General features: G+C 53.8%; 1 protein-coding gene across 1 annotated transcript in view; it reads right to left on the minus strand.

Moving 5' to 3' along the window:
- Positions 1-320: 320 nt before the first annotated feature.
- The window catches only part of LOC123667697, a 62,142-nt gene continuing 38,094 nt past the window's right edge, over positions 321-24,368 (minus strand). Inside the window, exons 20-54 of the mRNA XM_045601538.1 lie at positions 23,500-23,604; positions 23,094-23,292; positions 22,415-22,582; positions 22,068-22,159; positions 21,342-21,474; positions 20,175-20,287; positions 19,416-19,522; positions 14,658-14,746; positions 11,457-11,638; positions 10,180-10,317; positions 8,713-8,934; positions 4,997-5,256; positions 4,865-4,954; positions 4,733-4,822; positions 4,601-4,690; positions 4,469-4,558; positions 4,337-4,426; positions 4,205-4,294; positions 4,073-4,162; positions 3,941-4,030; positions 3,809-3,898; positions 3,677-3,766; positions 3,545-3,634; positions 3,413-3,502; positions 3,281-3,370; positions 3,149-3,238; positions 3,017-3,106; positions 2,885-2,974; positions 2,753-2,842; positions 2,621-2,710; positions 2,489-2,578; positions 2,357-2,446; positions 2,225-2,314; positions 2,093-2,182; positions 321-1,835 (exon numbers count right to left, since the gene is read on the minus strand). Of these exons, the coding sequence (XP_045457494.1) occupies positions 1,697-1,835; positions 2,093-2,182; positions 2,225-2,314; positions 2,357-2,446; positions 2,489-2,578; positions 2,621-2,710; positions 2,753-2,842; positions 2,885-2,974; positions 3,017-3,106; positions 3,149-3,238; positions 3,281-3,370; positions 3,413-3,502; positions 3,545-3,634; positions 3,677-3,766; positions 3,809-3,898; positions 3,941-4,030; positions 4,073-4,162; positions 4,205-4,294; positions 4,337-4,426; positions 4,469-4,558; positions 4,601-4,690; positions 4,733-4,822; positions 4,865-4,954; positions 4,997-5,256; positions 8,713-8,934; positions 10,180-10,317; positions 11,457-11,638; positions 14,658-14,746; positions 19,416-19,522; positions 20,175-20,287; positions 21,342-21,474; positions 22,068-22,159; positions 22,415-22,582; positions 23,094-23,292; positions 23,500-23,604 (3,927 nt within the window). The 3' untranslated portion in view covers positions 321-1,696. The remainder of the gene's footprint in view (positions 1,836-2,092; positions 2,183-2,224; positions 2,315-2,356; positions 2,447-2,488; positions 2,579-2,620; positions 2,711-2,752; positions 2,843-2,884; positions 2,975-3,016; positions 3,107-3,148; positions 3,239-3,280; positions 3,371-3,412; positions 3,503-3,544; positions 3,635-3,676; positions 3,767-3,808; positions 3,899-3,940; positions 4,031-4,072; positions 4,163-4,204; positions 4,295-4,336; positions 4,427-4,468; positions 4,559-4,600; positions 4,691-4,732; positions 4,823-4,864; positions 4,955-4,996; positions 5,257-8,712; positions 8,935-10,179; positions 10,318-11,456; positions 11,639-14,657; positions 14,747-19,415; positions 19,523-20,174; positions 20,288-21,341; positions 21,475-22,067; positions 22,160-22,414; positions 22,583-23,093; positions 23,293-23,499; positions 23,605-24,368) is intronic.

Genomic DNA, 24,368 nt, shown 5'->3' on the forward strand with positions numbered 1-24,368 from the left:
ACTAAACGAATTTTGATAATTTATAATAAAAAATTAGTACTTAGTCTTAAAGGGCTGTACGATCTTTTTATTTCAAAATTTCCTTGGCATACGATTTTTTGTTGTAGTTGGCGTACGATCACATTTTTGTGCACCTGGCAGCCCTGGGCCACGCCCTAATTATATTGTTACTAGACGGCCCTCGCAGTTTCGCTTACATAGACAAGTATAGATTGATACCACACCATCATACAACTCTTAGAATCGAATATTCACAGCGAAAATCAGCAAGTCAGCTAGTAAACTACACACACAAGGTATAAAAAATAAAACTACACCAGTATTATAAATATAATAATATTTATTTCTTTCGACAAGTCATTTTATACGAATTAACAAGATTGGTTCTTCAACAATTATACTAACATCACTTCCACAATATTTACACTGACTGTACTTTAAAAGAGATCTTTACACACTACTCGATTAATTATTTCAGAGTTTTATTATTTACAGACTGCCCTGAAAAGCATTAATCACGTAGTCGGGTCACCCAGGTCACTAAAACGGGACCTAGGTGATATGAAACCGGTCTTAATTTGAGCATAGCTCTTATTATTCGAGTCGATACAGTTTTTAATACCCTGTATACCTTTTGACCGATTTCATTATACGCTCTGTTCAATACTGTTTTGGTGACTTATTTAAATATTTACAATAAAATTAATAACACTTTTTAATTAAAACTCAATTTTTGTAACAAATCAACTGAATAATATAAATTTTATTTACCTCCTTTTTTACATAATGAATAAAAAAACATCGTATTTTTTAATGAATATGTCGTTGAAACAGAGCGTATTTGATAAATATCTTATGTATAATAGATTCTCGCCGCTTCGACGCGCGACTGTCTCGTAAATAAAATTTAAGAAGTACAAAACAATTTCACAAAAAGATAATCAAAAAATAAATTAAGACATTTTAATAAATTTTATTAAAAAAAAAACATCCTATATAGGGGTTTTTACGAAGAATTTTATTGCACGAAAAGTAAATTTATTTCTTACAAAAGTAAATGAAAAAGACAGTCGCGTGTAATTTCGTACAGATCTCGCGTTAGTAGCGATTATCCATAGTTAAAACTTGGCTACGTTCACACAACGCACACAAAGACGAACATTTCACAGACAACTATCAAAAACTTGCGTGAACGCGCCCGTAACGTTGCGGCTACACTAAGGCTTAAATGTCATAAATTATTGCATAAACGGACGTAGTCACTTACTGGGATAAATTAACATTGCCTTAGATCATCAGGCACTTGGCCACTGGCGTTTCAAATACTTATTTTATCTTTAAGCCTTAATCATTGCCACTTTACGCGTAAACCTATCACTAGCCACTGGCGTTTCACATAATGCTGTATATTGGCCTAATTGTTGGTAAGTTAGGTTTCAACCTGTAGCATTGCCTGAACTGATGCCTCGGTGACGATGTCATTGTAGGTTTAGTTGCATCCAGTCACTGGCCACTGACATTTAGCACAATGCTGAAGCCTCAACTGTTGTCATTAGCCGTCAATGTTGGAAGGTGTTGGTTAAGATTTTATAGTGGTGTATCTGTATCGTCATTGGCCACTGGCTTTTCACATTGAGCCGTAACTGTTGTTAGGCGTCCATTTTGTAAGCTGTATCCATACTTATGTGGCCCGCAGCTAGGTGTTGGAAAACGTTCGCCTAGCTAGCCATGCTCGGAACCGGGACCGTCTGGCGGCGGACAGGCGCGGGTGAGACGAGCGCGCTAGAGACAGACATCCCGGCCGGTACAGTTGCTGGGGACGACAGGCTACCAATCTGTGGAAGGAAAAATTGTTTCATAGTATTCATTTTCAAATTGCTCATTACATATAAATAATGTTAAACACTGTATACTTAAAAAATCTTAGAGCAAAATAATTTATTCTAATGTAATTTACATCCGAGGGTAAGTTTCGATTGACAATTTTACTTTATCACACAAGCATCAGTAGTCCGTAAATAGGAATTATAAGAATAAGTCCGGCGCTCCGCTGACGGCCGCTCGTAGCCGTCCGTCAGTGCGCGACACTCACCGTATGGTGGACGCGAGCGTGCACTCCGAGTGGTCGTGCAGGCGCGGCGGCTTGCGGCGCCGCACGGCGGGCGCGCAGTCCGGCGCTCCGCTGACGGCCGCTCGTAGCCGTCCGTCAGTGCGCGACACTCACCGTATGGTGGACGCGAGCGTGCACTCCGAGTGGTCGTGCAGGCGCGGCGGCTTGCGGCGCCGCACGGCGGGCGCGCAGTCCGGCGCTCCGCTGACGGCCGCTCGTAGCCGTCCGTCAGTGCGCGACACTCACCGTATGGTGGACGCGAGCGTGCACTCCGAGTGGTCGTGCAGGCGCGGCGGCTTGCGGCGCCGCACGGCGGGCGCGCAGTCCGGCGCTCCGCTGACGGCCGCTCGTAGCCGTCCGTCAGTGCGCGACACTCACCGTATGGTGGACGCGAGCGTGCACTCCGAGTGGTCGTGCAGGCGCGGCGGCTTGCGGCGCCGCACGGCGGGCGCGCAGTCCGGCGCTCCGCTGACGGCCGCTCGTAGCCGTCCGTCAGTGCGCGACACTCACCGTATGGTGGACGCGAGCGTGCACTCCGAGTGGTCGTGCAGGCGCGGCGGCTTGCGGCGCCGCACGGCGGGCGCGCAGTCCGGCGCTCCGCTGACGGCCGCTCGTAGCCGTCCGTCAGTGCGCGACACTCACCGTATGGTGGACGCGAGCGTGCACTCCGAGTGGTCGTGCAGGCGCGGCGGCTTGCGGCGCCGCACGGCGGGCGCGCAGTCCGGCGCTCCGCTGACGGCCGCTCGTAGCCGTCCGTCAGTGCGCGACACTCACCGTATGGTGGACGCGAGCGTGCACTCCGAGTGGTCGTGCAGGCGCGGCGGCTTGCGGCGCCGCACGGCGGGCGCGCAGTCCGGCGCTCCGCTGACGGCCGCTCGTAGCCGTCCGTCAGTGCGCGACACTCACCGTATGGTGGACGCGAGCGTGCACTCCGAGTGGTCGTGCAGGCGCGGCGGCTTGCGGCGCCGCACGGCGGGCGCGCAGTCCGGCGCTCCGCTGACGGCCGCTCGTAGCCGTCCGTCAGTGCGCGACACTCACCGTATGGTGGACGCGAGCGTGCACTCCGAGTGGTCGTGCAGGCGCGGCGGCTTGCGGCGCCGCACGGCGGGCGCGCAGTCCGGCGCTCCGCTGACGGCCGCTCGTAGCCGTCCGTCAGTGCGCGACACTCACCGTATGGTGGACGCGAGCGTGCACTCCGAGTGGTCGTGCAGGCGCGGCGGCTTGCGGCGCCGCACGGCGGGCGCGCAGTCCGGCGCTCCGCTGACGGCCGCTCGTAGCCGTCCGTCAGTGCGCGACACTCACCGTATGGTGGACGCGAGCGTGCACTCCGAGTGGTCGTGCAGGCGCGGCGGCTTGCGGCGCCGCACGGCGGGCGCGCAGTCCGGCGCTCCGCTGACGGCCGCTCGTAGCCGTCCGTCAGTGCGCGACACTCACCGTATGGTGGACGCGAGCGTGCACTCCGAGTGGTCGTGCAGGCGCGGCGGCTTGCGGCGCCGCACGGCGGGCGCGCAGTCCGGCGCTCCGCTGACGGCCGCTCGTAGCCGTCCGTCAGTGCGCGACACTCACCGTATGGTGGACGCGAGCGTGCACTCCGAGTGGTCGTGCAGGCGCGGCGGCTTGCGGCGCCGCACGGCGGGCGCGCAGTCCGGCGCTCCGCTGACGGCCGCTCGTAGCCGTCCGTCAGTGCGCGACACTCACCGTATGGTGGACGCGAGCGTGCACTCCGAGTGGTCGTGCAGGCGCGGCGGCTTGCGGCGCCGCACGGCGGGCGCGCAGTCCGGCGCTCCGCTGACGGCCGCTCGTAGCCGTCCGTCAGTGCGCGACACTCACCGTATGGTGGACGCGAGCGTGCACTCCGAGTGGTCGTGCAGGCGCGGCGGCTTGCGGCGCCGCACGGCGGGCGCGCAGTCCGGCGCTCCGCTGACGGCCGCTCGTAGCCGTCCGTCAGTGCGCGACACTCACCGTATGGTGGACGCGAGCGTGCACTCCGAGTGGTCGTGCAGGCGCGGCGGCTTGCGGCGCCGCACGGCGGGCGCGCAGTCCGGCGCTCCGCTGACGGCCGCTCGTAGCCGTCCGTCAGTGCGCGACACTCACCGTATGGTGGACGCGAGCGTGCACTCCGAGTGGTCGTGCAGGCGCGGCGGCTTGCGGCGCCGCACGGCGGGCGCGCAGTCCGGCGCTCCGCTGACGGCCGCTCGTAGCCGTCCGTCAGTGCGCGACACTCACCGTATGGTGGACGCGAGCGTGCACTCCGAGTGGTCGTGCAGGCGCGGCGGCTTGCGGCGCCGCACGGCGGGCGCGCAGTCCGGCGCTCCGCTGACGGCCGCTCGTAGCCGTCCGTCAGTGCGCGACACTCACCGTATGGTGGACGCGAGCGTGCACTCCGAGTGGTCGTGCAGGCGCGGCGGCTTGCGGCGCCGCACGGCGGGCGCGCAGTCCGGCGCTCCGCTGACGGCCGCTCGTAGCCGTCCGTCAGTGCGCGACACTCACCGTATGGTGGACGCGAGCGTGCACTCCGAGTGGTCGTGCAGGCGCGGCGGCTTGCGGCGCCGCACGGCGGGCGCGCAGTCCGGCGCTCCGCTGACGGCCGCTCGTAGCCGTCCGTCAGTGCGCGACACTCACCGTATGGTGGACGCGAGCGTGCACTCCGAGTGGTCGTGCAGGCGCGGCGGCTTGCGGCGCCGCACGGCGGGCGCGCAGTCCGGCGCTCCGCTGACGGCCGCTCGTAGCCGTCCGTCAGTGCGCGACACTCACCGTATGGTGGACGCGAGCGTGCACTCCGAGTGGTCGTGCAGGCGCGGCGGCTTGCGGCGCCGCACGGCGGGCGCGCAGTCCGGCGCTCCGCTGACGGCCGCTCGTAGCCGTCCGTCAGTGCGCGACACTCACCGTATGGTGGACGCGAGCGTGCACTCCGAGTGGTCGTGCAGGCGCGGCGGCTTGCGGCGCCGCACGGCGGGCGCGCAGTCCGGCGCTCCGCTGACGGCGTGCGCGCCGGCCGCCGCGCCCGCGCGCCGCGCGTTCCTGCGCAGGAACACGGGCTTGTTGCCCGCCGCGCCGCCGGCGTCCGGCCGGGCGTAGCTCTCCGCGTACAGCGACCAGGCGGCCAGGCGGGAGACCGTCTCGCCGTTCGTAGAGCGGCTCCGGGACTGTGAAATGTGTTTCATCGTTAATTCTATGCAGTAGCTGTATATCCGTCCGTTACTTCCGTCAGTTAATTACGTAAGCTCAGAATGGAGGGATGTGGTCCAATGAAATCTTAACAAATCCCATTTAAGCCGAAGGGAGGGTAATAGAAAATCCCACCTTAACTTCAAAAAATATAAAATATTACATATAAGTATTATTTAATTTAAGTATTGTTTTGCCCGCTAAAATAAATCTCGTGGCTATTAAGATCATTTAGTTCATAAAAGGTAGATATACACGAGTCTCTATGGATTGAGTAAAAATAAAAATAAAAAGTTATTTATCTGTTTTTGGTTTGAATTTTATTTCATTTAAATAAATTAACTATACCCGAACTTTTTATTATTTTCCAGAAAAATAAAAATTAATGTAGTTTAAAATATTTATAGAGTCTCACGTTAAAGTAAAAGGTAAATCACTAACACCTAAGGAGGATCTAAATTGATCGAAAAATGACTCACGTAGTTAATGGATGTCTGTGTCTCGACATCAAAATTCTATTATAAACTCTTTTTTTATTACTGACTGGGACAAACTTTTTTTTTCTCAAAAATATCTCCATAATACTAATTTTGTAACCTAAGGGAACCTTGTCATTTTATTACTTGAAATGAAACTTCTTCAGGCACGTAAGGGGTAAAATTTTTACGGATCAAACGCGTCACGCGTTATAAATTCGTCGGGCGGGGTCAGTACTCGGATGGGTGACCGCCTGGGAACACCGCGTAACATTGGCTTTTTGTTATTATTCAATTCGTTTTTTTTTTTTATTAGTTTGCCAAAGAAGTTTCTCTTCTGACATGTGTACTTTGTACGCACGAAATTTTTTTTCGTTACATTGCAGTTGTTTCGTTAGTTTGCAGACAAACGAAGAAAAAGCGACTTCAATTATATCGATAAGTAATACAACGTAGTTATACGAAAAAATAGTCGAGTAAATACGCATTATCAAAGATTACTCCAAAAGTTGTAATCAGATCTCGATGAAATTTAAATGTGACCACCACATAATAAACTTTCGATTATTCGGCTTTCGATTAAATTAAAAATCATTAAAATCGGCACACCCAGTAAAAAGTTATGCGGATTTTCGAGTTTCACTCGATTCCTCTGGGACCCCATCATCAGATCCTGGTTTCCTTATCATGGTACCAAGCTAGGGATATCTCCTTTTCAACAAAAAAAGAATTATCAAAATCGGTTCATAAACGACGGAGTTATCCCCGAACATACATAAAAAATATACGGTCGAATTGAGTAACCTCCTCCTTTTTTAGAATTCGGTTAAAAATTGTACCTATGTTTTTGGTTTTCTAAAAAAAAAATATCGACACTTTTTATTTCCATAAAACTCGCAAGCATTGTCGGGATGTGTTTTATTTTTAACCAACTTAAAAGGTTTCTCAATTTGACCGTAAATATATATTATATTGTTAATTTTTTTTTTTTTTGTTGGGAAGGAGATATGCCAAGGGCGATACTATGATAAGGAAACCTGGACCTGATGATGGAATCCCAGAGAAATCGAAGGAAACCCTTGAAAACCATAGTGACGACTAGTGCGTTTGTTAATTTTCATCTACTTACGTTGTATTACTTGTCGATGTAATTGAAGTCGGTTTTTTTCGTTTGCTAGCAAACACATATATGCATCTTTTTTTTTGTATCGCAGGGAACACACTTACTAGATATCTAGGACGGCCGGGTAAGCAGTCCTAGACCGTATGTTGCCAACAACATTTGGAGGTGCAATAACAACCAAACCCTTGTGGGAGCTTTCAGCCGCTTCAATTGGATGGTCCTGAATCTGCAGGCAACAGGATCCCTCCAGCGACAGGCTGACCTAGGCGGATAAGGCCAGACTTCTTCTCCATGAGGACTGTCTGGCTCACTTCTGAACAGCCCCGACGACGCCGTGTCTAGCAGGACCGGGTTCCTATCCCGACCCGACACGAGCACAGAGGGGCGTTACTGTAGCGCCTCCTACGCACCCCCGTTCGTCGCCTGCGGAAGGAGGCCTCGTCGGCGGCCTCCTCTCTCACCCGCTCGTCATCCTCCTTCTGGGACATTACTGTCTCGCAAGAGACCATCGCCTTCCAGGATTCATCGTCGCCGAATATCGCGGTGATAACGCTCGGGAGTGACAAGTCCCCTCCGAGGACTGTCGTCAAGTTGCGACGCAGCGCTGCCCATCTCGGGCACACCTCGAGGGTGTGCTGGGCCGAGTCCACCCCCACGCCACAATCGTGACATCCAGTCATTGGCCCCCTTTGGGCCGTCCGACACAAGCAGCCGTGCCCGGTGATAACTTGCGTCAGACGGAATGTTAGAGGATTGCGCTTACCGCGCAGACACTGCTCTAGAACCGGTCACAAGGCAGCCGTTACGCATGTGTACTGCACTTAGTACTTTTCGCGGGCGACAAGACACAACTCTTCACCGTACGAGTTTAAACTTGCATCGCTGAAGTACCTAATACGTTTGGTAGGCGCGGCGGTTTTGTTTTATTTGTTGATCGTTAGTTCATCGTACGTACTGTATACTAAAATATAACATTTAATGTGATTGATTACCATAAGAAATATCACCGTTTGTTCGAAAAAAGCAAAATGAATCAATTTAATAAGAAATTGCCTATTTGGAACTATTATGAAATTTATAGTGAAGACAATAAAATGGCAGTTTGTTTGTTGTGTTTGTTTCTTACCACTGGTAGATTTAAAATATTAATTTGTTAGTTCTTTTTTGATTAAATAAATATCTTTGTGAGTAATATTTTGAGTTTTTTCGTCGCGGAAAAACAGTTAGTAAGTAATAAAAAAACTGCTTCTCGGTATTCGGCCGAATACCGAATAATTGCTTCCTTTAGAAAATATATTTTTTTCAGGAACAAAACAATATTTATATATACTTAAGAATTTCCGTCGTCTTTCGGCATTTTTGTCCGCAAAAAATACTAAATGACATTTAATGTGATGTTCACAGTTGTATTGCAGAAAGTCTAACCTAAAAGATGGTGCATATTTTGTCTTTAATAGCCACTTATAACTAACAACTTTATATTTACTCATAATAGATACATTAGTATTATCATAAAAATAATGAAATATGTTGATGGAGATATGATTGATTGCTTTGAACCAGATAAAGGGGGTCTAATTGTTGTAGCACAATAACAATTAAAGATACTGTTTTCTATTAGCAAGAAATTATTTATTTTATAACAAATTTACAATTCATGTTCATGTATTTATAATAAAAAAAAATTACACAAAATAAAAAAGATTTTAATTGCTAATTTAAGAAAAAATAAAACAACAAATTAATTTGTCAATAGTTCAGTTTTTACTTTGTTTATGACAAATTTCAGAAAAACACGTCATTTTTTTTAAGTAGCAACTTTTAAAACCCTATTAAAACCTCAGTTTTGGTTTTTTATGATAAATTTCTGGAATATCCCCGGGTATGTGAGTGTAACTAGCAGTGGGATGATACAGGACGAATTGTGACTGTGACCTTCTTAATTGTAGTACCTGATTCGTAGGTGATAATCTCGAGGAGTCGTGATGAGGGGAAGCGTGACCCTCTCCCGCAGCTTCCAGTAACTCAAATGTTACTTTACAGTCGTCTCCACCATACTGTTGTATTTAAAAAAAAAAAAGTATATTAGTTAAAAATACACTAAGAAAAACTCAAAAAAGGGAGGAGGTTCTCATAAGTTTTTGACAGCTTTATCCATTGTGATTATTACTCTTTTTTTTTTAAAGCTGGTGATTGTCATGTGGTCGAATATTATATAGCCTTATTTTTTTATATTAGATTAATTCCCGAGATGTACGCGAACTAGCGCATAATTCTTAAGCTGTAATTTAACCAAGGCACAGCAGGAATATCCTGCTCAAAATCTGGAGCAGCCCGACTGGGGTAGTACCTCGACCTTACAGAAGACCACAGCTAAATAATACTGATTTTAAGCAGTATTGTGTTCCTGTTGTGAGTAAGGTGACCAGAGCTCCTGGGGGGATTGGGGGTAGGGTCGGCGACGCGCTTGCGATGCTTCTGGTATTGTAGGCGTCTATAAGCTATGGTAATTGCTTACCATTAAGTAAGCCGTTACGCTTGTTTGCCGACCTAGTTATATAAAAAATAAATGATCAAAACAGCTTCAGGACGAATTCACCAAACTTCGTTTATTTTTAACACATAAATGTGTTGATTCGGAAACGAAAACCAAATGACTTCAATTACATCGATAAATTATATCGACGGCTCCTAAGTATACTGAGTCAACTAACAACTTTTGATGATTTCATTTTTTAAGATATTAATAACATTTACTTCATTTCCTATCTACCTATGTAACAAAAAAATAAAGTTATTAGAAGTAGAGTTGACTCAGTATACTTAGGAGTCATCGATATGTAGTAGGTAAGCAGTATAAGAGTCTATAGTGTTTGCAGTGGGATGGTAATAATAAATCACAATTTTCACACTATCGTCCGTCTTTATTAAACTAACGTTTTTTAATAACACACACAAATAATAATAAGCAGTTATTATAATATGCACAAGAAAACACTATAGTCAAAGAAGGAGAAGAGTTATTGATAGCATGTACAGTTCGTAAGCTACAAGCACTATAAAATATTTAATAATAAGAGCGATAGGTTTTATGCGATACGGGCTTCGCGCGGGAGTGCGGATCCGGACTGAGGGGCATCGAGCCGGCCTTCTCTAATTACGTAGTTTGTAGTCGTTCGTATTTCGCGCGATAGATGTCGCTACAAGTCAATTAAAAATCGATTGCGGATTAATCAGAATGTGATGATGTGTGATGATATAAGGAAGCAGCCGGCAGCCGGCAGCCGGCAGCCGGCACTCACCACGCGCACGAGGAAGGCGGTGTGGTGCGCGCGCAGCGCCCGCAGCGCGCGGCGCACGTAGGCGGGCGGGCCGCGCATGCCGCGCGCCGCCAGCTCCGCCGCGCGCGCCGACCAGCTCTCCGACACGCAGTGCTGCAGCTGCGCCCGCACAAAACACCTTCATTAGTCACTGTACTGTGTCGCTACGGTAGGTGTAAGTAATTTGAGACGAATAGGAGTGATAACATTTTATAAAAGCCATACAAATTTTCATTTCAAGCAATCGTGAAATATATACTTTTGGTATTGTATTAAAGACTCTTTGTATTCGTTGCGGGTTTGATGCACATGACAAACATTTGTATTAGCTATACTGTACTGTGTGGCTACGGTACTAAAGAATACAGCCACCGTCTCTCTTGTCGTGGCTGTCGTAAGAGGCGATTGAGGGATAACACAGTTCCGCTACCACCTTGGAACCTTATAAAGCCGACCGGTCGCGGGATAACTATCTAACTGCTGGCTTTGAAATACACAGGCCGAAGACGGGCAGCAGCGTCTTCGGTGCGACAAAGCCAGCCCTGCGGTCACCAACATGTGGTGACTGGGCAAAACACATGCGTTCAAGTTATTTTTGAGGTAACCTTGTGGAGGCCTATGTCCAGCAGTGGACCGTATAGGCTGTAATGATGATTATTCATTGACCTATTATCAATTCATATAATAATATTTATTTATTCTACAGGGTAATTTAATACAGAATTGTAAGTTAAAAGAATTAATGCACAATGAGGCGGCCTTATCGCTCGTACGTACGTAAACATACATCAAACAGAATTAGATACAAATTTAAATGCGTTCGCACCTACAGCGAACTTTCAATGTCTGATAAGATGTAAAAACCGTTAAAACTGTCCAGCTATTGAGGCAACATTTTTTTATATGTTCTCAAATAATATACATAAAATTTAGCTTTTATACCATAGTTAAAGTATGTGTATGTGAGGTAGTAACTGTCATAAATGTCCGGCAATGAATGACGAGATTTCTAGTTATCCCGAAGAAAATATAAAAGAATTGAGCTTTATATTTTAACGAATTTAAGGTATTATTTTATACACCTATTACACCTGTTTACCTGTCCAGATAACCACAACCCAAGCTCTATAGTCGCTGGTCGTTCTTACCTGTATAGGAGACATGCACAAAAAAAACTTTCAGCTTTTATAAAATAACGAAGGTCTAGCCGTTGTAGGCTCTTGGGCTAGCAGTAAAACGCAGTCGTGAAGTAATCTCACCTGTCTAACAGCGATGGATACAAGTTTGTCCAGAGTGTAGGCAGGATAGGCCTTGATCCCTAACATCTCCCGAGCGGCGTCTTCGTACGCATTGGCGTCTATATTTCCGTCCAACACGCCTTTCACTAGCTCGAGTAAAGCGTTGTAGTACTCCGCTGGCGAAGAGACATCCATCGGTAAATCTGTTGAAGTAAAAAATAAAATATCACACTGTCTTAATGTTGATATTATCTATTTTTGTCTCATCTTTGTAAAACTATGCAATGCTAATGGGTAACGAAGTATACGTGAGTTTAATTATCTATTAGCAAGTATCTGTAGAGCTCGTAATCTTCCTACACGGACAGAGGCCTATGGCCAGCAGTGGGGGCACTACTGACTGAAGAATTCCTTCACCATATATATATATATATATATAGATAGATATATATGTAATATGTTGTTTCTATGTAATATGTTTCTTCAGGCCGCGCGCCGCGCCGCGCTCGTGACGTTAGTGTGACGCGGCAGTACTCACTGGAGGGCTTCAGGCGCAGCGCGTGCGCCACGCTGGGCGCGCGCGCCCGCTCGCGCTCGGCCTCCGCGTCCGCCAGCGCCAGCGCCGCGCTCGTGACGTTAGTGTGACGCGGCAGTACTCACTGGAGGGCTTCAGGCGCAGCGCGTGCGCCACGCTGGGCGCGCGCGCCCGCTCGCGCTCGGCCTCCGCGTCCGCCAGCGCCAGCGCCGCGCTCGTGACGTTAGTGTGACGCGGCAGTACTCACTGGAGGGCTTCAGGCGCAGCGCGTGCGCCACGCTGGGCGCGCGCGCCCGCTCGCGCTCGGCCTCCGCGTCCGCCAGCGCCAGCGCCGCGCTCGTGACGTTAGTGTGACGCGGCAGTACTCACTGGAGGGCTTCAGGCGCAGCGCGTGCGCCACGCTGGGCGCGCGCGCCCGCTCGCGCTCGGCCTCCGCGTCCGCCAGCGCCAGCGCCGCGCTCGTGACGTTAGTGTGACGCGGCAGTACTCACTGGAGGGCTTCAGGCGCAGCGCGTGCGCCACGCTGGGCGCGCGCGCCCGCTCGCGCTCGGCCTCCGCGTCCGCCAGCGCCAGCGCCGCGCTCGTGACGTTAGTGTGACGCGGCAGTACTCACTGGAGGGCTTCAGGCGCAGCGCGTGCGCCACGCTGGGCGCGCGCGCCCGCTCGCGCTCGGCCTCCGCGTCCGCCAGCGCCAGCGCCGCGCTCGTGACGTTAGTGTGACGCGGCAGTACTCACTGGAGGGCTTCAGGCGCAGCGCGTGCGCCACGCTGGGCGCGCGCGCCCGCTCGCGCTCGGCCTCCGCGTCCGCCAGCGCCAGCGCCGCGCTCGTGACGTTAGTGTGACGCGGCAGTACTCACTGGAGGGCTTCAGGCGCAGCGCGTGCGCCACGCTGGGCGCGCGCGCCCGCTCGCGCTCGGCCTCCGCGTCCGCCAGCGCCAGCGCCGCGCTCGTGACGTTAGTGTGACGCGGCAGTACTCACTGGAGGGCTTCAGGCGCAGCGCGTGCGCCACGCTGGGCGCGCGCGCCCGCTCGCGCTCGGCCTCCGCGTCCGCCAGCGCCAGCGCCGCGCTCGTGACGTTAGTGTGACGCGGCAGTACTCACTGGAGGGCTTCAGGCGCAGCGCGTGCGCCACGCTGGGCGCGCGCGCCCGCTCGCGCTCGGCCTCCGCGTCCGCCAGCGCCAGCGCCGCGCTCGTGACGTTAGTGTGACGCGGCAGTACTCACTGGAGGGCTTCAGGCGCAGCGCGTGCGCCACGCTGGGCGCGCGCGCCCGCTCGCGCTCGGCCTCCGCGTCCGCCAGCGCCAGCGCCGCGCTCGTGACGTTAGTGTGACGCGGCAGTACTCACTGGAGGGCTTCAGGCGCAGCGCGTGCGCCACGCTGGGCGCGCGCGCCCGCTCGCGCTCGGCCTCCGCGTCCGCCAGCGCCAGCGCCGCGCTCGTGACGTTAGTGTGACGCGGCAGTACTCACTGGAGGGCTTCAGGCGCAGCGCGTGCGCCACGCTGGGCGCGCGCGCCCGCTCGCGCTCGGCCTCCGCGTCCGCCAGCGCCAGCGCCGCGCTCGTGACGTTAGTGTGACGCGGCAGTACTCACTGGAGGGCTTCAGGCGCAGCGCGTGCGCCACGCTGGGCGCGCGCGCCCGCTCGCGCTCGGCCTCCGCGTCCGCCAGCGCCAGCGCCGCGCTCGTGACGTTAGTGTGACGCGGCAGTACTCACTGGAGGGCTTCAGGCGCAGCGCGTGCGCCACGCTGGGCGCGCGCGCCCGCTCGCGCTCGGCCTCCGCGTCCGCCAGCGCCAGCGCCGCGCTCGTGACGTTAGTGTGACGCGGCAGTACTCACTGGAGGGCTTCAGGCGCAGCGCGTGCGCCACGCTGGGCGCGCGCGCCCGCTCGCGCTCGGCCTCCGCGTCCGCCAGCGCCAGCGCCGCGCTCGTGACGTTAGTGTGACGCGGCAGTACTCACTGGAGGGCTTCAGGCGCAGCGCGTGCGCCACGCTGGGCGCGCGCGCCCGCTCGCGCTCGGCCTCCGCGTCCGCCAGCGCCAGCGCCGCGCTCGTGACGTTAGTGTGACGCGGCAGTACTCACTGGAGGGCTTCAGGCGCAGCGCGTGCGCCACGCTGGGCGCGCGCGCCCGCTCGCGCTCGGCCTCCGCGTCCGCCAGCGCCAGCGCCGCGCTCGTGACGTTAGTGTGACGCGGCAGTACTCACTGGAGGGCTTCAGGCGCAGCGCGTGCGCCACGCTGGGCGCGCGCGCCCGCTCGCGCTCGGCCTCCGCGTCCGCCAGCGCCAGCGCCGCGCTCGTGACGTTAGTGTGACGCGGCAGTACTCACTGGAGGGCTTCAGGCGCAGCGCGTGCGCCACGCTGGGCGCGCGCGCCCGCTCGCGCTCGGCCTCCGCGTCCGCCAGCGCCAGCGCCGCGCTCGTGACGTTAGTGTGACGCGGCAGTACTCACTGGAGGGCTTCAGGCGCAGCGCGTGCGCCACGCTGGGCGCGCGCGCCCGCTCGCGCTCGGCCTCCGCGTCCGCCAGCGCCAGCGCCGCGCTCGTGACGTTAGTGTGACGCGGCAGTACTCACTGGAGGGCTTCAGGCGCAGCGCGTGCGCCACGCTGGGCGCGCGCGCCCGCTCGCGCTCGGCCTCCGCGTCCGCCAGCGCCAGCGCCGCGCTCGTGACGTTAGTGTGACGCGGCAGTACTCACTGGAGGGCTTCAGGCGCAGCGCGTGCGCCACGCTGGGCGCGCGCGTCCGCTCGCGCTCGGCCTCCGCGTCCGCCAGCGCCAGCGCCGCGCTCGTGACGTTAGTGTGACGCGGCAGTACTCACTGGAGGGCTTCAGGCGCAGCGCGTGCGCCACGCTGGGCGCGCGCGCCCGCTCGCGCTCGGCCTCCGCGTCCGCCAGCGCCAGCGCCGCGCTCGTGACGTTAGTGTGACGCGGCAGTACTCACTGGAGGGCTTCAGGCGCAGCGCGTGCGCCACGCTGGGCGCGCGCGCCCGCTCGCGCTCGGCCTCCGCGTCCGCCAGCGCCAGCGCCGCGCTCGTGACGTTAGTGTGACGCGGCAGTACTCACTGGAGGGCTTCAGGCGCAGCGCGTGCGCCACGCTGGGCGCGCGCGCCCGCTCGCGCTCGGCCTCCGCGTCCGCCAGCGCCAGCGCCGCGCTCGTGACGTTAGTGTGACGCGGCAGTACTCACTGGAGGGCTTCAGGCGCAGCGCGTGCGCCACGCTGGGCGCGCGCGCCCGCTCGCGCTCGGCCTCCGCGTCCGCCAGCGCCAGCGCCGCGCTCGTGACGTTAGTGTGACGCGGCAGTACTCACTGGAGGGCTTCAGGCGCAGCGCGTGCGCCACGCTGGGCGCGCGCGCCCGCTCGCGCTCGGCCTCCGCGTCCGCCAGCGCCAGCGCCGCGCTCGTGACGTTAGTGTGACGCGGCAGTACTCACTGGAGGGCTTCAGGCGCAGCGCGTGCGCCACGCTGGGCGCGCGCGCCCGCTCGCGCTCGGCCTCCGCGTCCGCCAGCGCCAGCGCCGCGCTCGTGACGTTAGTGTGACGCGGCAGTACTCACTGGAGGGCTTCAGGCGCAGCGCGTGCGCCACGCTGGGCGCGCGCGCCCGCTCGCGCTCGGCCTCCGCGTCCGCCAGCGCCAGCGCCGCGCTCGTGACGTTAGTGTGACGCGGCAGTACTCACTGGAGGGCTTCAGGCGCAGCGCGTGCGCCACGCTGGGCGCGCGCGCCCGCTCGCGCTCGGCCTCCGCGTCCGCCAGCGCCAGCGCCGCGCTCGTGACGTTAGTGTGACGCGGCAGTACTCACTGGAGGGCTTCAGGCGCAGCGCGTGCGCCACGCTGGGCGCGCGCGCCCGCTCGCGCTCGGCCTCCGCGTCCGCCAGCGCCAGCGCCGCGCTCGTGACGTTAGTGTGACGCGGCAGTACTCACTGGAGGGCTTCAGGCGCAGCGCGTGCGCCACGCTGGGCGCGCGCGCCCGCTCGCGCTCGGCCTCCGCGTCCGCCAGCGCCAGCGCCGCGCTCGTGACGTTAGTGTGACGCGGCAGTACTCACTGGAGGGCTTCAGGCGCAGCGCGTGCGCCACGCTGGGCGCGCGCGCCCGCTCGCGCTCGGCCTCCGCGTCCGCCAGCGCCAGCGCCGCGCTCGTGACGTTAGTGTGACGCGGCAGTACTCACTGGAGGGCTTCAGGCGCAGCGCGTGCGCCACGCTGGGCGCGCGCGCCCGCTCGCGCTCGGCCTCCGCGTCCGCCAGCGCCAGCGCCGCGCTCGTGACGTTAGTGTGACGCGGCAGTACTCACTGGAGGGCTTCAGGCGCAGCGCGTGCGCCACGCTGGGCGCGCGCGCCCGCTCGCGCTCGGCCTCCGCGTCCGCCAGCGCCAGCGCCGCGCTCGTGACGTTAGTGTGACGCGGCAGTACTCACTGGAGGGCTTCAGGCGCAGCGCGTGCGCCACGCTGGGCGCGCGCGCCCGCTCGCGCTCGGCCTCCGCGTCCGCCAGCGCCAGCGCCGCGCTCGTGACGTTAGTGTGACGCGGCAGTACTCACTGGAGGGCTTCAGGCGCAGCGCGTGCGCCACGCTGGGCGCGCGCGCCCGCTCGCGCTCGGCCTCCGCGTCCGCCAGCGCCAGCGCCGCGCTCGTGACGTTAGTGTGACGCGGCAGTACTCACTGGAGGGCTTCAGGCGCAGCGCGTGCGCCACGCTGGGCGCGCGCGCCCGCTCGCGCTCGGCCTCCGCGTCCGCCAGCGCCAGCGCCGCGCTCGTGACGTTAGTGTGACGCGGCAGTACTCACTGGAGGGCTTCAGGCGCAGCGCGTGCGCCACGCTGGGCGCGCGCGCCCGCTCGCGCTCGGCCTCCGCGTCCGCCAGCGCCAGCGCCGCGCTCGTGACGTTAGTGTGACGCGGCAGTACTCACTGGAGGGCTTCAGGCGCAGCGCGTGCGCCACGCTGGGCGCGCGCGCCCGCTCGCGCTCGGCCTCCGCGTCCGCCAGCGCCAGCGCCGCGCTCGTGACGTTAGTGTGACGCGGCAGTACTCACTGGAGGGCTTCAGGCGCAGCGCGTGCGCCACGCTGGGCGCGCGCGCCCGCTCGCGCTCGGCCTCCGCGTCCGCCAGCGCCAGCGCCGCGCTCGTGACGTTAGTGTGACGCGGCAGTACTCACTGGAGGGCTTCAGGCGCAGCGCGTGCGCCACGCTGGGCGCGCGCGCCCGCTCGCGCTCGGCCTCCGCGTCCGCCAGCGCCAGCGCCGCGCTCGTGACGTTAGTGTGACGCGGCAGTACTCACTGGAGGGCTTCAGGCGCAGCGCGTGCGCCACGCTGGGCGCGCGCGCCCGCTCGCGCTCGGCCTCCGCGTCCGCCAGCGCCAGCGCCGCGCTCGTGACGTTAGTGTGACGCGGCAGTACTCACTGGAGGGCTTCAGGCGCAGCGCGTGCGCCACGCTGGGCGCGCGCGCCCGCTCGCGCTCGGCCTCCGCGTCCGCCAGCGCCAGCGCCGCGCTCGTGACGTTAGTGTGACGCGGCAGTACTCACTGGAGGGCTTCAGGCGCAGCGCGTGCGCCACGCTGGGCGCGCGCGCCCGCTCGCGCTCGGCCTCCGCGTCCGCCAGCGCCAGCGCCGCGCTCGTGACGTTAGTGTGACGCGGCAGTACTCACTGGAGGGCTTCAGGCGCAGCGCGTGCGCCACGCTGGGCGCGCGCGCCCGCTCGCGCTCGGCCTCCGCGTCCGCCAGCGCCAGCGCCCGCTCGCGCTCGGCCTCCGCGTCCGCCAGCGCCAGCGCCGCGCTCGTGACGTTAGTGTGACGCGGCAGTACTCACTGGAGGGCTTCAGGCGCAGCGCGTGCGCCACGCTGGGCGCGCGCGCCCGCTCGCGCTCGGCCTCCGCGTCCGCCAGCGCCAGCGCCGCGCTCGTGACGTTAGTGTGACGCGGCAGTACTCACTGGAGGGCTTCAGGCGCAGCGCGTGCGCCACGCTGGGCGCGCGCGCCCGCTCGCGCTCGGCCTCCGCGTCCGCCAGCGCCAGCGCCGCGCTCGTGACGTTAGTGTGACGCGGCAGTACTCACTGGAGGGCTTCAGGCGCAGCGCGTGCGCCACGCTGGGCGCGCGCGCCCGCTCGCGCTCGGCCTCCGCGTCCGCCAGCGCCAGCGCCGCGCTCGTGACGTTAGTGTGACGCGGCAGTACTCACTGGAGGGCTTCAGGCGCAGCGCGTGCGCCACGCTGGGCGCGCGCGCCCGCTCGCGCTCGGCCTCCGCGTCCGCCAGCGCCAGCGCCGCGCTCGTGACGTTAGTGTGACGCGGCAGTACTCACTGGAGGGCTTCAGGCGCAGCGCGTGCGCCACGCTGGGCGCGCGCGCCCGCTCGCGCTCGGCCTCCGCGTCCGCCAGCGCCAGCGCCGCGCTCGTGACGTTAGTGTGACGCGGCAGTACTCACTGGAGGGCTTCAGGCGCAGCGCGTGCGCCACGCTGGGCGCGCGCGCCCGCTCGCGCTCGGCCTCCGCGTCCGCCAGCGCCAGCGCCGCGCTCGTGACGTTAGTGTGACGCGGCAGTACTCACTGGAGGGCTTCAGGCGCAGCGCGTGCGCCACGCTGGGCGCGCGCGCCCGCTCGCGCTCGGCCTCCGCGTCCGCCAGCGCCAGCGCCGCGCTCGTGACGTTAGTGTGACGCGGCAGTACTCACTGGAGGGCTTCAGGCGCAGCGCGTGCGCCACGCTGGGCGCGCGCGCCCGCTCGCGCTCGGCCTCCGCGTCCGCCAGCGCCAGCGCCGCGCTCGTGACGTTAGTGTGACGCGGCAGTACTCACTGGAGGGCTTCAGGCGCAGCGCGTGCGCCACGCTGGGCGCGCGCGCCCGCTCGCGCTCGGCCTCCGCGTCCGCCAGCGCCAGCGCCGCGCTCGTGACGTTAGTGTGACGCGGCAGTACTCACTGGAGGGCTTCAGGCGCAGCGCGTGCGCCACGCTGGGCGCGCGCGCCCGCTCGCGCTCGGCCTCCGCGTCCGCCAGCGCCAGCGCCGCGCTCGTGACGTTAGTGTGACGCGGCAGTACTCACTGGAGGGCTTCAGGCGCAGCGCGTGCGCCACGCTGGGCGCGCGCGCCCGCTCGCGCTCGGCCTCCGCGTCCGCCAGCGCCAGCGCCGCGCTCGTGACGTTAGTGTGACGCGGCAGTACTCACTGGAGGGCTTCAGGCGCAGCGCGTGCGCCACGCTGGGCGCGCGCGCCCGCTCGCGCTCGGCCTCCGCGTCCGCCAGCGCCAGCGCCGCGCTCGTGACGTTAGTGTGACGCGGCAGTACTCACTGGAGGGCTTCAGGCGCAGCGCGTGCGCCACGCTGGGCGCGCGCGCCCGCTCGCGCTCGGCCTCCGCGTCCGCCAGCGCCAGCGCCGCGCTCGTGACGTTAGTGTGACGCGGCAGTACTCACTGGAGGGCTTCAGGCGCAGCGCGTGCGCCACGCTGGGCGCGCGCGCCCGCTCGCGCTCGGCCTCCGCGTCCGCCAGCGCCAGCGCCGCGCGCCGCGCCGCGCCCAGCCGCTGGCACAGCACGCCGTGCAGCCGCAGGAACAGGTACCACGACGACGTGCACACGAAGCGCGCCTCCTGCCACACGCCCGGCTAACGTTAGGAACCGTGCTCGATATGTAGTGTGTACACGCATACAGACTGTATTTTAACTAATATGGGCTATATTTTGAAACTAAGACGCCTTTTCAATTATATATAATTACTAGCTGACCCCACAAACGTTGTTTTGCCATATATGTTATTAACCCGCTTAATCCCCCCCCCCCCTATAACTTAGGGGTATGAAAAATAGATGTTGGCCGATTCTTAGACCTACCCGATATGCCCGCAAAATTTTATTAAAATCGATCGAGCCGTTTCGGAGGAGTTCAATGTTTAACACCATGACACGAGAATTTTATATATTAGATAGTTCTTTTTATATTACTTAGAAAAAAATAATACCTACATACTAAGCAAACTGTTTTTTGAAGTAAAACTTCTTTACGCACTTACGTTAACTTAAGTAGCAAACTGGTAAATGCGTGACGAGAGCATTACGAAAAGTGTGATCGGGCGAGGCGAACGAAAATAAGTTAGTGAAGATAGAAGAGAAGAGTTACTTTTCGTAAGTTTTACTTCAGTCGTGTGGTCTAAAGCACAAACTATTATTTTATTTTATTTTGGTTTGAAAACAACCATAAGTTAACAATAATAGTGGCTCATATCTTCAATATTAAAGTGAACATAAAATATAACTCACGTTGGAAGGATGATCTCTGTAATCGTCTTCAAGATCTGCATCATTCTTGCCTTCAACTTTTATGTTCACTGCGTCCTCATTACTGCTGCTCCGTTTGATTGCATTTGAAATTTCTGTTGAACATGTACTTTTATTACTAATTGTGTTAACACGATTTAATTAAAATTAATAATAATATATTTAAAATATTGATCTCATCGTGCCAGCCTTACATACAATTATTTTTTTTATAATATATATTTAATTTATTGCATTTAAAAGAATTTTACATACTTTATAAAGAAATAAACACCCAAGCAGTCTTATTGATTATTTTGTTCACTCACTCGAAGACCTAATTAGATCAACATACATATTAAAAATGCTGTGTGGTTACGGCATTACAGAATATAGCCACCCTCTTCCCGTGGGTGTCGTAAGAAGGGATAACACAGTTCCCCTACTACCTTGGAACTTAAAAAGCAGACCGATGGCGGGATAACCATCCAACTGCTGGCTTTGAAATACACAGGCCGAAACCGGGCAGCAGCGTCTTCGGTGCGACAAAGCCAGCCCTGCGGTCACCAAACCGCCTGTCCAGCGTGGTGACTATGGGCAAAACACACGAGTTCATGCCATTCTTGGCGTGAACTTGTTTAGGCCGTCCAGTAGTGGACTGCGAAAGGCTGATGTAATTAAAGTGTGGATATTGGATATTTATTACCAGTAAATTATAAAAAATAGTGGTTTTTTTGTGTATATCTATATTAATATTATAAAGCTGAAGAGTTTGTTTATTTGAACGCGATAATCTCTGAACTACTGGTCCAATTTGAAAAATTCTTTCAGTGTTAGATAGCCCTTCTATTGAGGAAGACTATAGGCTATATATCAATATGCTGAGATCAATAGGAGCGGAGCACTAATGAAGAATGTTTCAAAATCGGATTTTTTTTTTCAAGTAACTTATTCAACGCTGATGAAGTAGCGAGGAGTAGCTAGTTTTATATATTGTATTGGTTAATTCTATCAACTTATATCCTTTATAGTGTGTTTATTTTACTATATTATAGACATCAGAAGGAAGGCAGCATGCGTGTATCAACACTGACAATCTGTCAAAGCACATCGCATGTGTTTCATCACTTGTCTTTTCAAGCTCAACTCATTTATATTTATAATAGAATATTTCATTAAATACTATAAATGTGTATAAGTACATACCTTTATTCTCGGTTGTGTTGTTGTTCTTGGGTTTATTTTCTTTGTCGTTTTTGTTGTTCCGACTGCTTTTATCAGACGCATTGTCAGATTCTGATGACTGTGGAATAAGAAAATATATTTAATGCCAAAATGTCTTAATATTTATTTAAGCTAGAGAAGAAATATCTGTGATTGCGAATAAATATCTTAATATAAATTGAAAATTTTAATTTGAGTAAACAACTCATTAAAAGAACGCACAAAAAAAAAAGAAATTTGTATATTAATTATATAATAATTACAAAATAAGGTTAAATAAGATTCATAACTTATTACTTGTTTCATTTTGCCATTAAAAGTTAATTTTTTATTTATTCTTTTAACTTTATACGAAATCATAATAATGGTGTAGAAAAAAAAATATTTTATTTATTTATACTTTATTGCAAACTTACAAGAACATTAAAAAGAAGAGGAAAAAAAACACTGAATAAAGTGCAAAGGCAGTCTTATCACTGACAGTGATTTCTTACAGACAACCCGTCTATAAAGGAAACATTTGAATACTACATAACTATACATTTTTGAATATCATATCAAAAATTGACCGCTCCAGCGGGGTTCGAACCCGCGTCTCCGACTGGTCGTGTCGGCGCTCTAGCCAATTAAGCTATGGAACGTTGTATACACTACTACATAATTATGTTTTACCTCTTGTTTCTCTTGTTTAACGCTGCCTCCTTTCTCATCAGCCGTCTGATCTCCACTGGGACTACCCGGACTATTGGGTTCTTCTTTTTCTTCTACAAAAATAAATAATAACATGTTAAAACTTTACTTACATAAATAATAAAAATGCATGACATTGTTACTATCATATGAGACATCAGAAGGATGCTGCCTGCATGCGTGCATCAACACTGACAAATCTGTTAGAGCACATCGCATGTGTTTCATCACTTATTTAAAGCATTTTGAACTAACAATTGTGTTGTTAATAAACTATAATAACGTTAACTTTAATTAAAACCACGTAAATAGTAGATAAAGTATCGTACCTTCATCTCTCTCATCGTCAGACAAGGGTTGCCTGGGATGAGCAAAAAGATCAGGAAGAAAATGTCTTAAAAGCTGCTTGATTTTTCTCTTCTCTGCTTTCTGGATACCGGTTTGTCTTCTAGCATGGTGGATTAGCAGTTCGGCTGCATCTCTGACTATTTTAATCGCTGTTGGTAGAAATTATTATTGTTATTTACTTAATAGAATACAAATTTGGTAATTTTAGTTGTTTTGTTAATTTGAGCCTACCAATCCTTATAATAGAAAATAGTACACTTTTGTTACACTTTAGTTAACTTATTGTGTTTTTATGAGACATCAGTAGGAAGGCAGCATGCTTGTATCAACACTGACAATCTGTCGAAGCACATCGCATGTTTTTCATCACTGTCCCAAGGTATTTTAAACAATATTTAACTAAAATAAATAAATAAATAAATAAATAAAAATAATTTGTCGTTTGTCAATTGTATAATCACCTAACAACAAAATAAGCTTCGTTCATGGATGCCATTGCGTGCAAGGCGTTCATTTATATATTTACGCAGTGTGTAGTAGGCTGTATGTAGTAGGCAGTATGTAGTAGGCAGTATGTAGTAGGCAGTATGTAGTAGGCAGTATGTAGTAGGCAGTATGTAGTAGGCAGTATGTAGTAGGCAGTATGTAGTGGTAGTCTACCTTCATGACGTCCTCGCAGACCGTAGTCCGCAACGAGATGGGGGCCTGGACGTCGCGCAGCGTACGCGCTCTCGACCTCATTGAAGAGACACTTAGAGCGGAGGGCCTTCAGGTCGTTTTGCTTGAAGTTGATCCCCTGGTGGTCCAGTGACTTCAGGTAGTACTTCTCGTTCTGTTCGCGCCACTGCTTGTTGAAACCCTGAGAGAATTTAAATTATAATATTAACATGTTATAAATTCTGTATATCGCTATATAGTATATAGTAGTATTTAAAATAATTTTTTGTCATATTTTTTTCATAAGTGGTTTTGAAGCCTATTTAAATAATATTTTTCTTAGATTTATATATTATTGCCGGTAAACGTTCTAATCAATTAAAAAGAATAAATGTACAAGCTATAATACCTTTTGAGCCTCTCTCCACTCCTCTTCCTTAGCTTTGAGCCTCCTCAGTACGACGGGTACAGCGACAACTGGATTTTTCTTCAATCCTGCTATTATATCCACAGCCTGAAACAAAAACATAATATAATATTTGATGCAATAACAAACGAAACTACTACATCAGAACCAAAGTAGCAAACTAACATACAAAAAATTGAGTCAATTCTAGAGAAACTAGTCTAAACTAATATTCTATACAGATTGAGTACTAAAAATTAAATTTAACAGATTATTAAATTTAGAAGGTAAGCCACACAGGTCGTAATAATAACCAACTGCTAATAGCAAAGATTATAGCATAATAAATTACTGCAAATATAACAAAACTACAAGGAGAAATAATTTTCTATCTACAATAACTATCTATTCTACGCAAAGATTACATAAAAATATATAAAAACAACAAAAGAAAAAAAAAACTAAAAATTTAGAATACACCTTTCAAGAATCTACCGCATGCTTGTATTATGTTTGTTCTTTACCTTACTATTAAGTTGACACGTGTATTATGTTTTGTTATTGTTAATAATAATCTAATGTTGGAATGTGTCAATAAATAAGTGTGATTGTTTTCTTGGCATTGAGTGATAAGCTTTCTTACTTTTGTATGTCAATATACTTGTTATCTGTATGTGCATATTTAAGCGTACGTTTGTTTACATACGGCGAAGTGTTTATTATTTTGATAGTAAATAACAACAATGATATTAGGACTGTTTGTGTGTATTATGCGCGTGTGCATTACGTGCACCATTCTACATCTAAAGTTTTCCTCTTATAATTATTAATCTTACACATCTGTCGTGAATACAATGAGCATTTTGAGAATT

This window comes from Melitaea cinxia, chromosome 29 (genome assembly GCF_905220565.1).
Source record: "Melitaea cinxia chromosome 29, ilMelCinx1.1, whole genome shotgun sequence".
NCBI lineage: Eukaryota > Metazoa > Arthropoda > Insecta > Lepidoptera > Nymphalidae > Melitaea > Melitaea cinxia.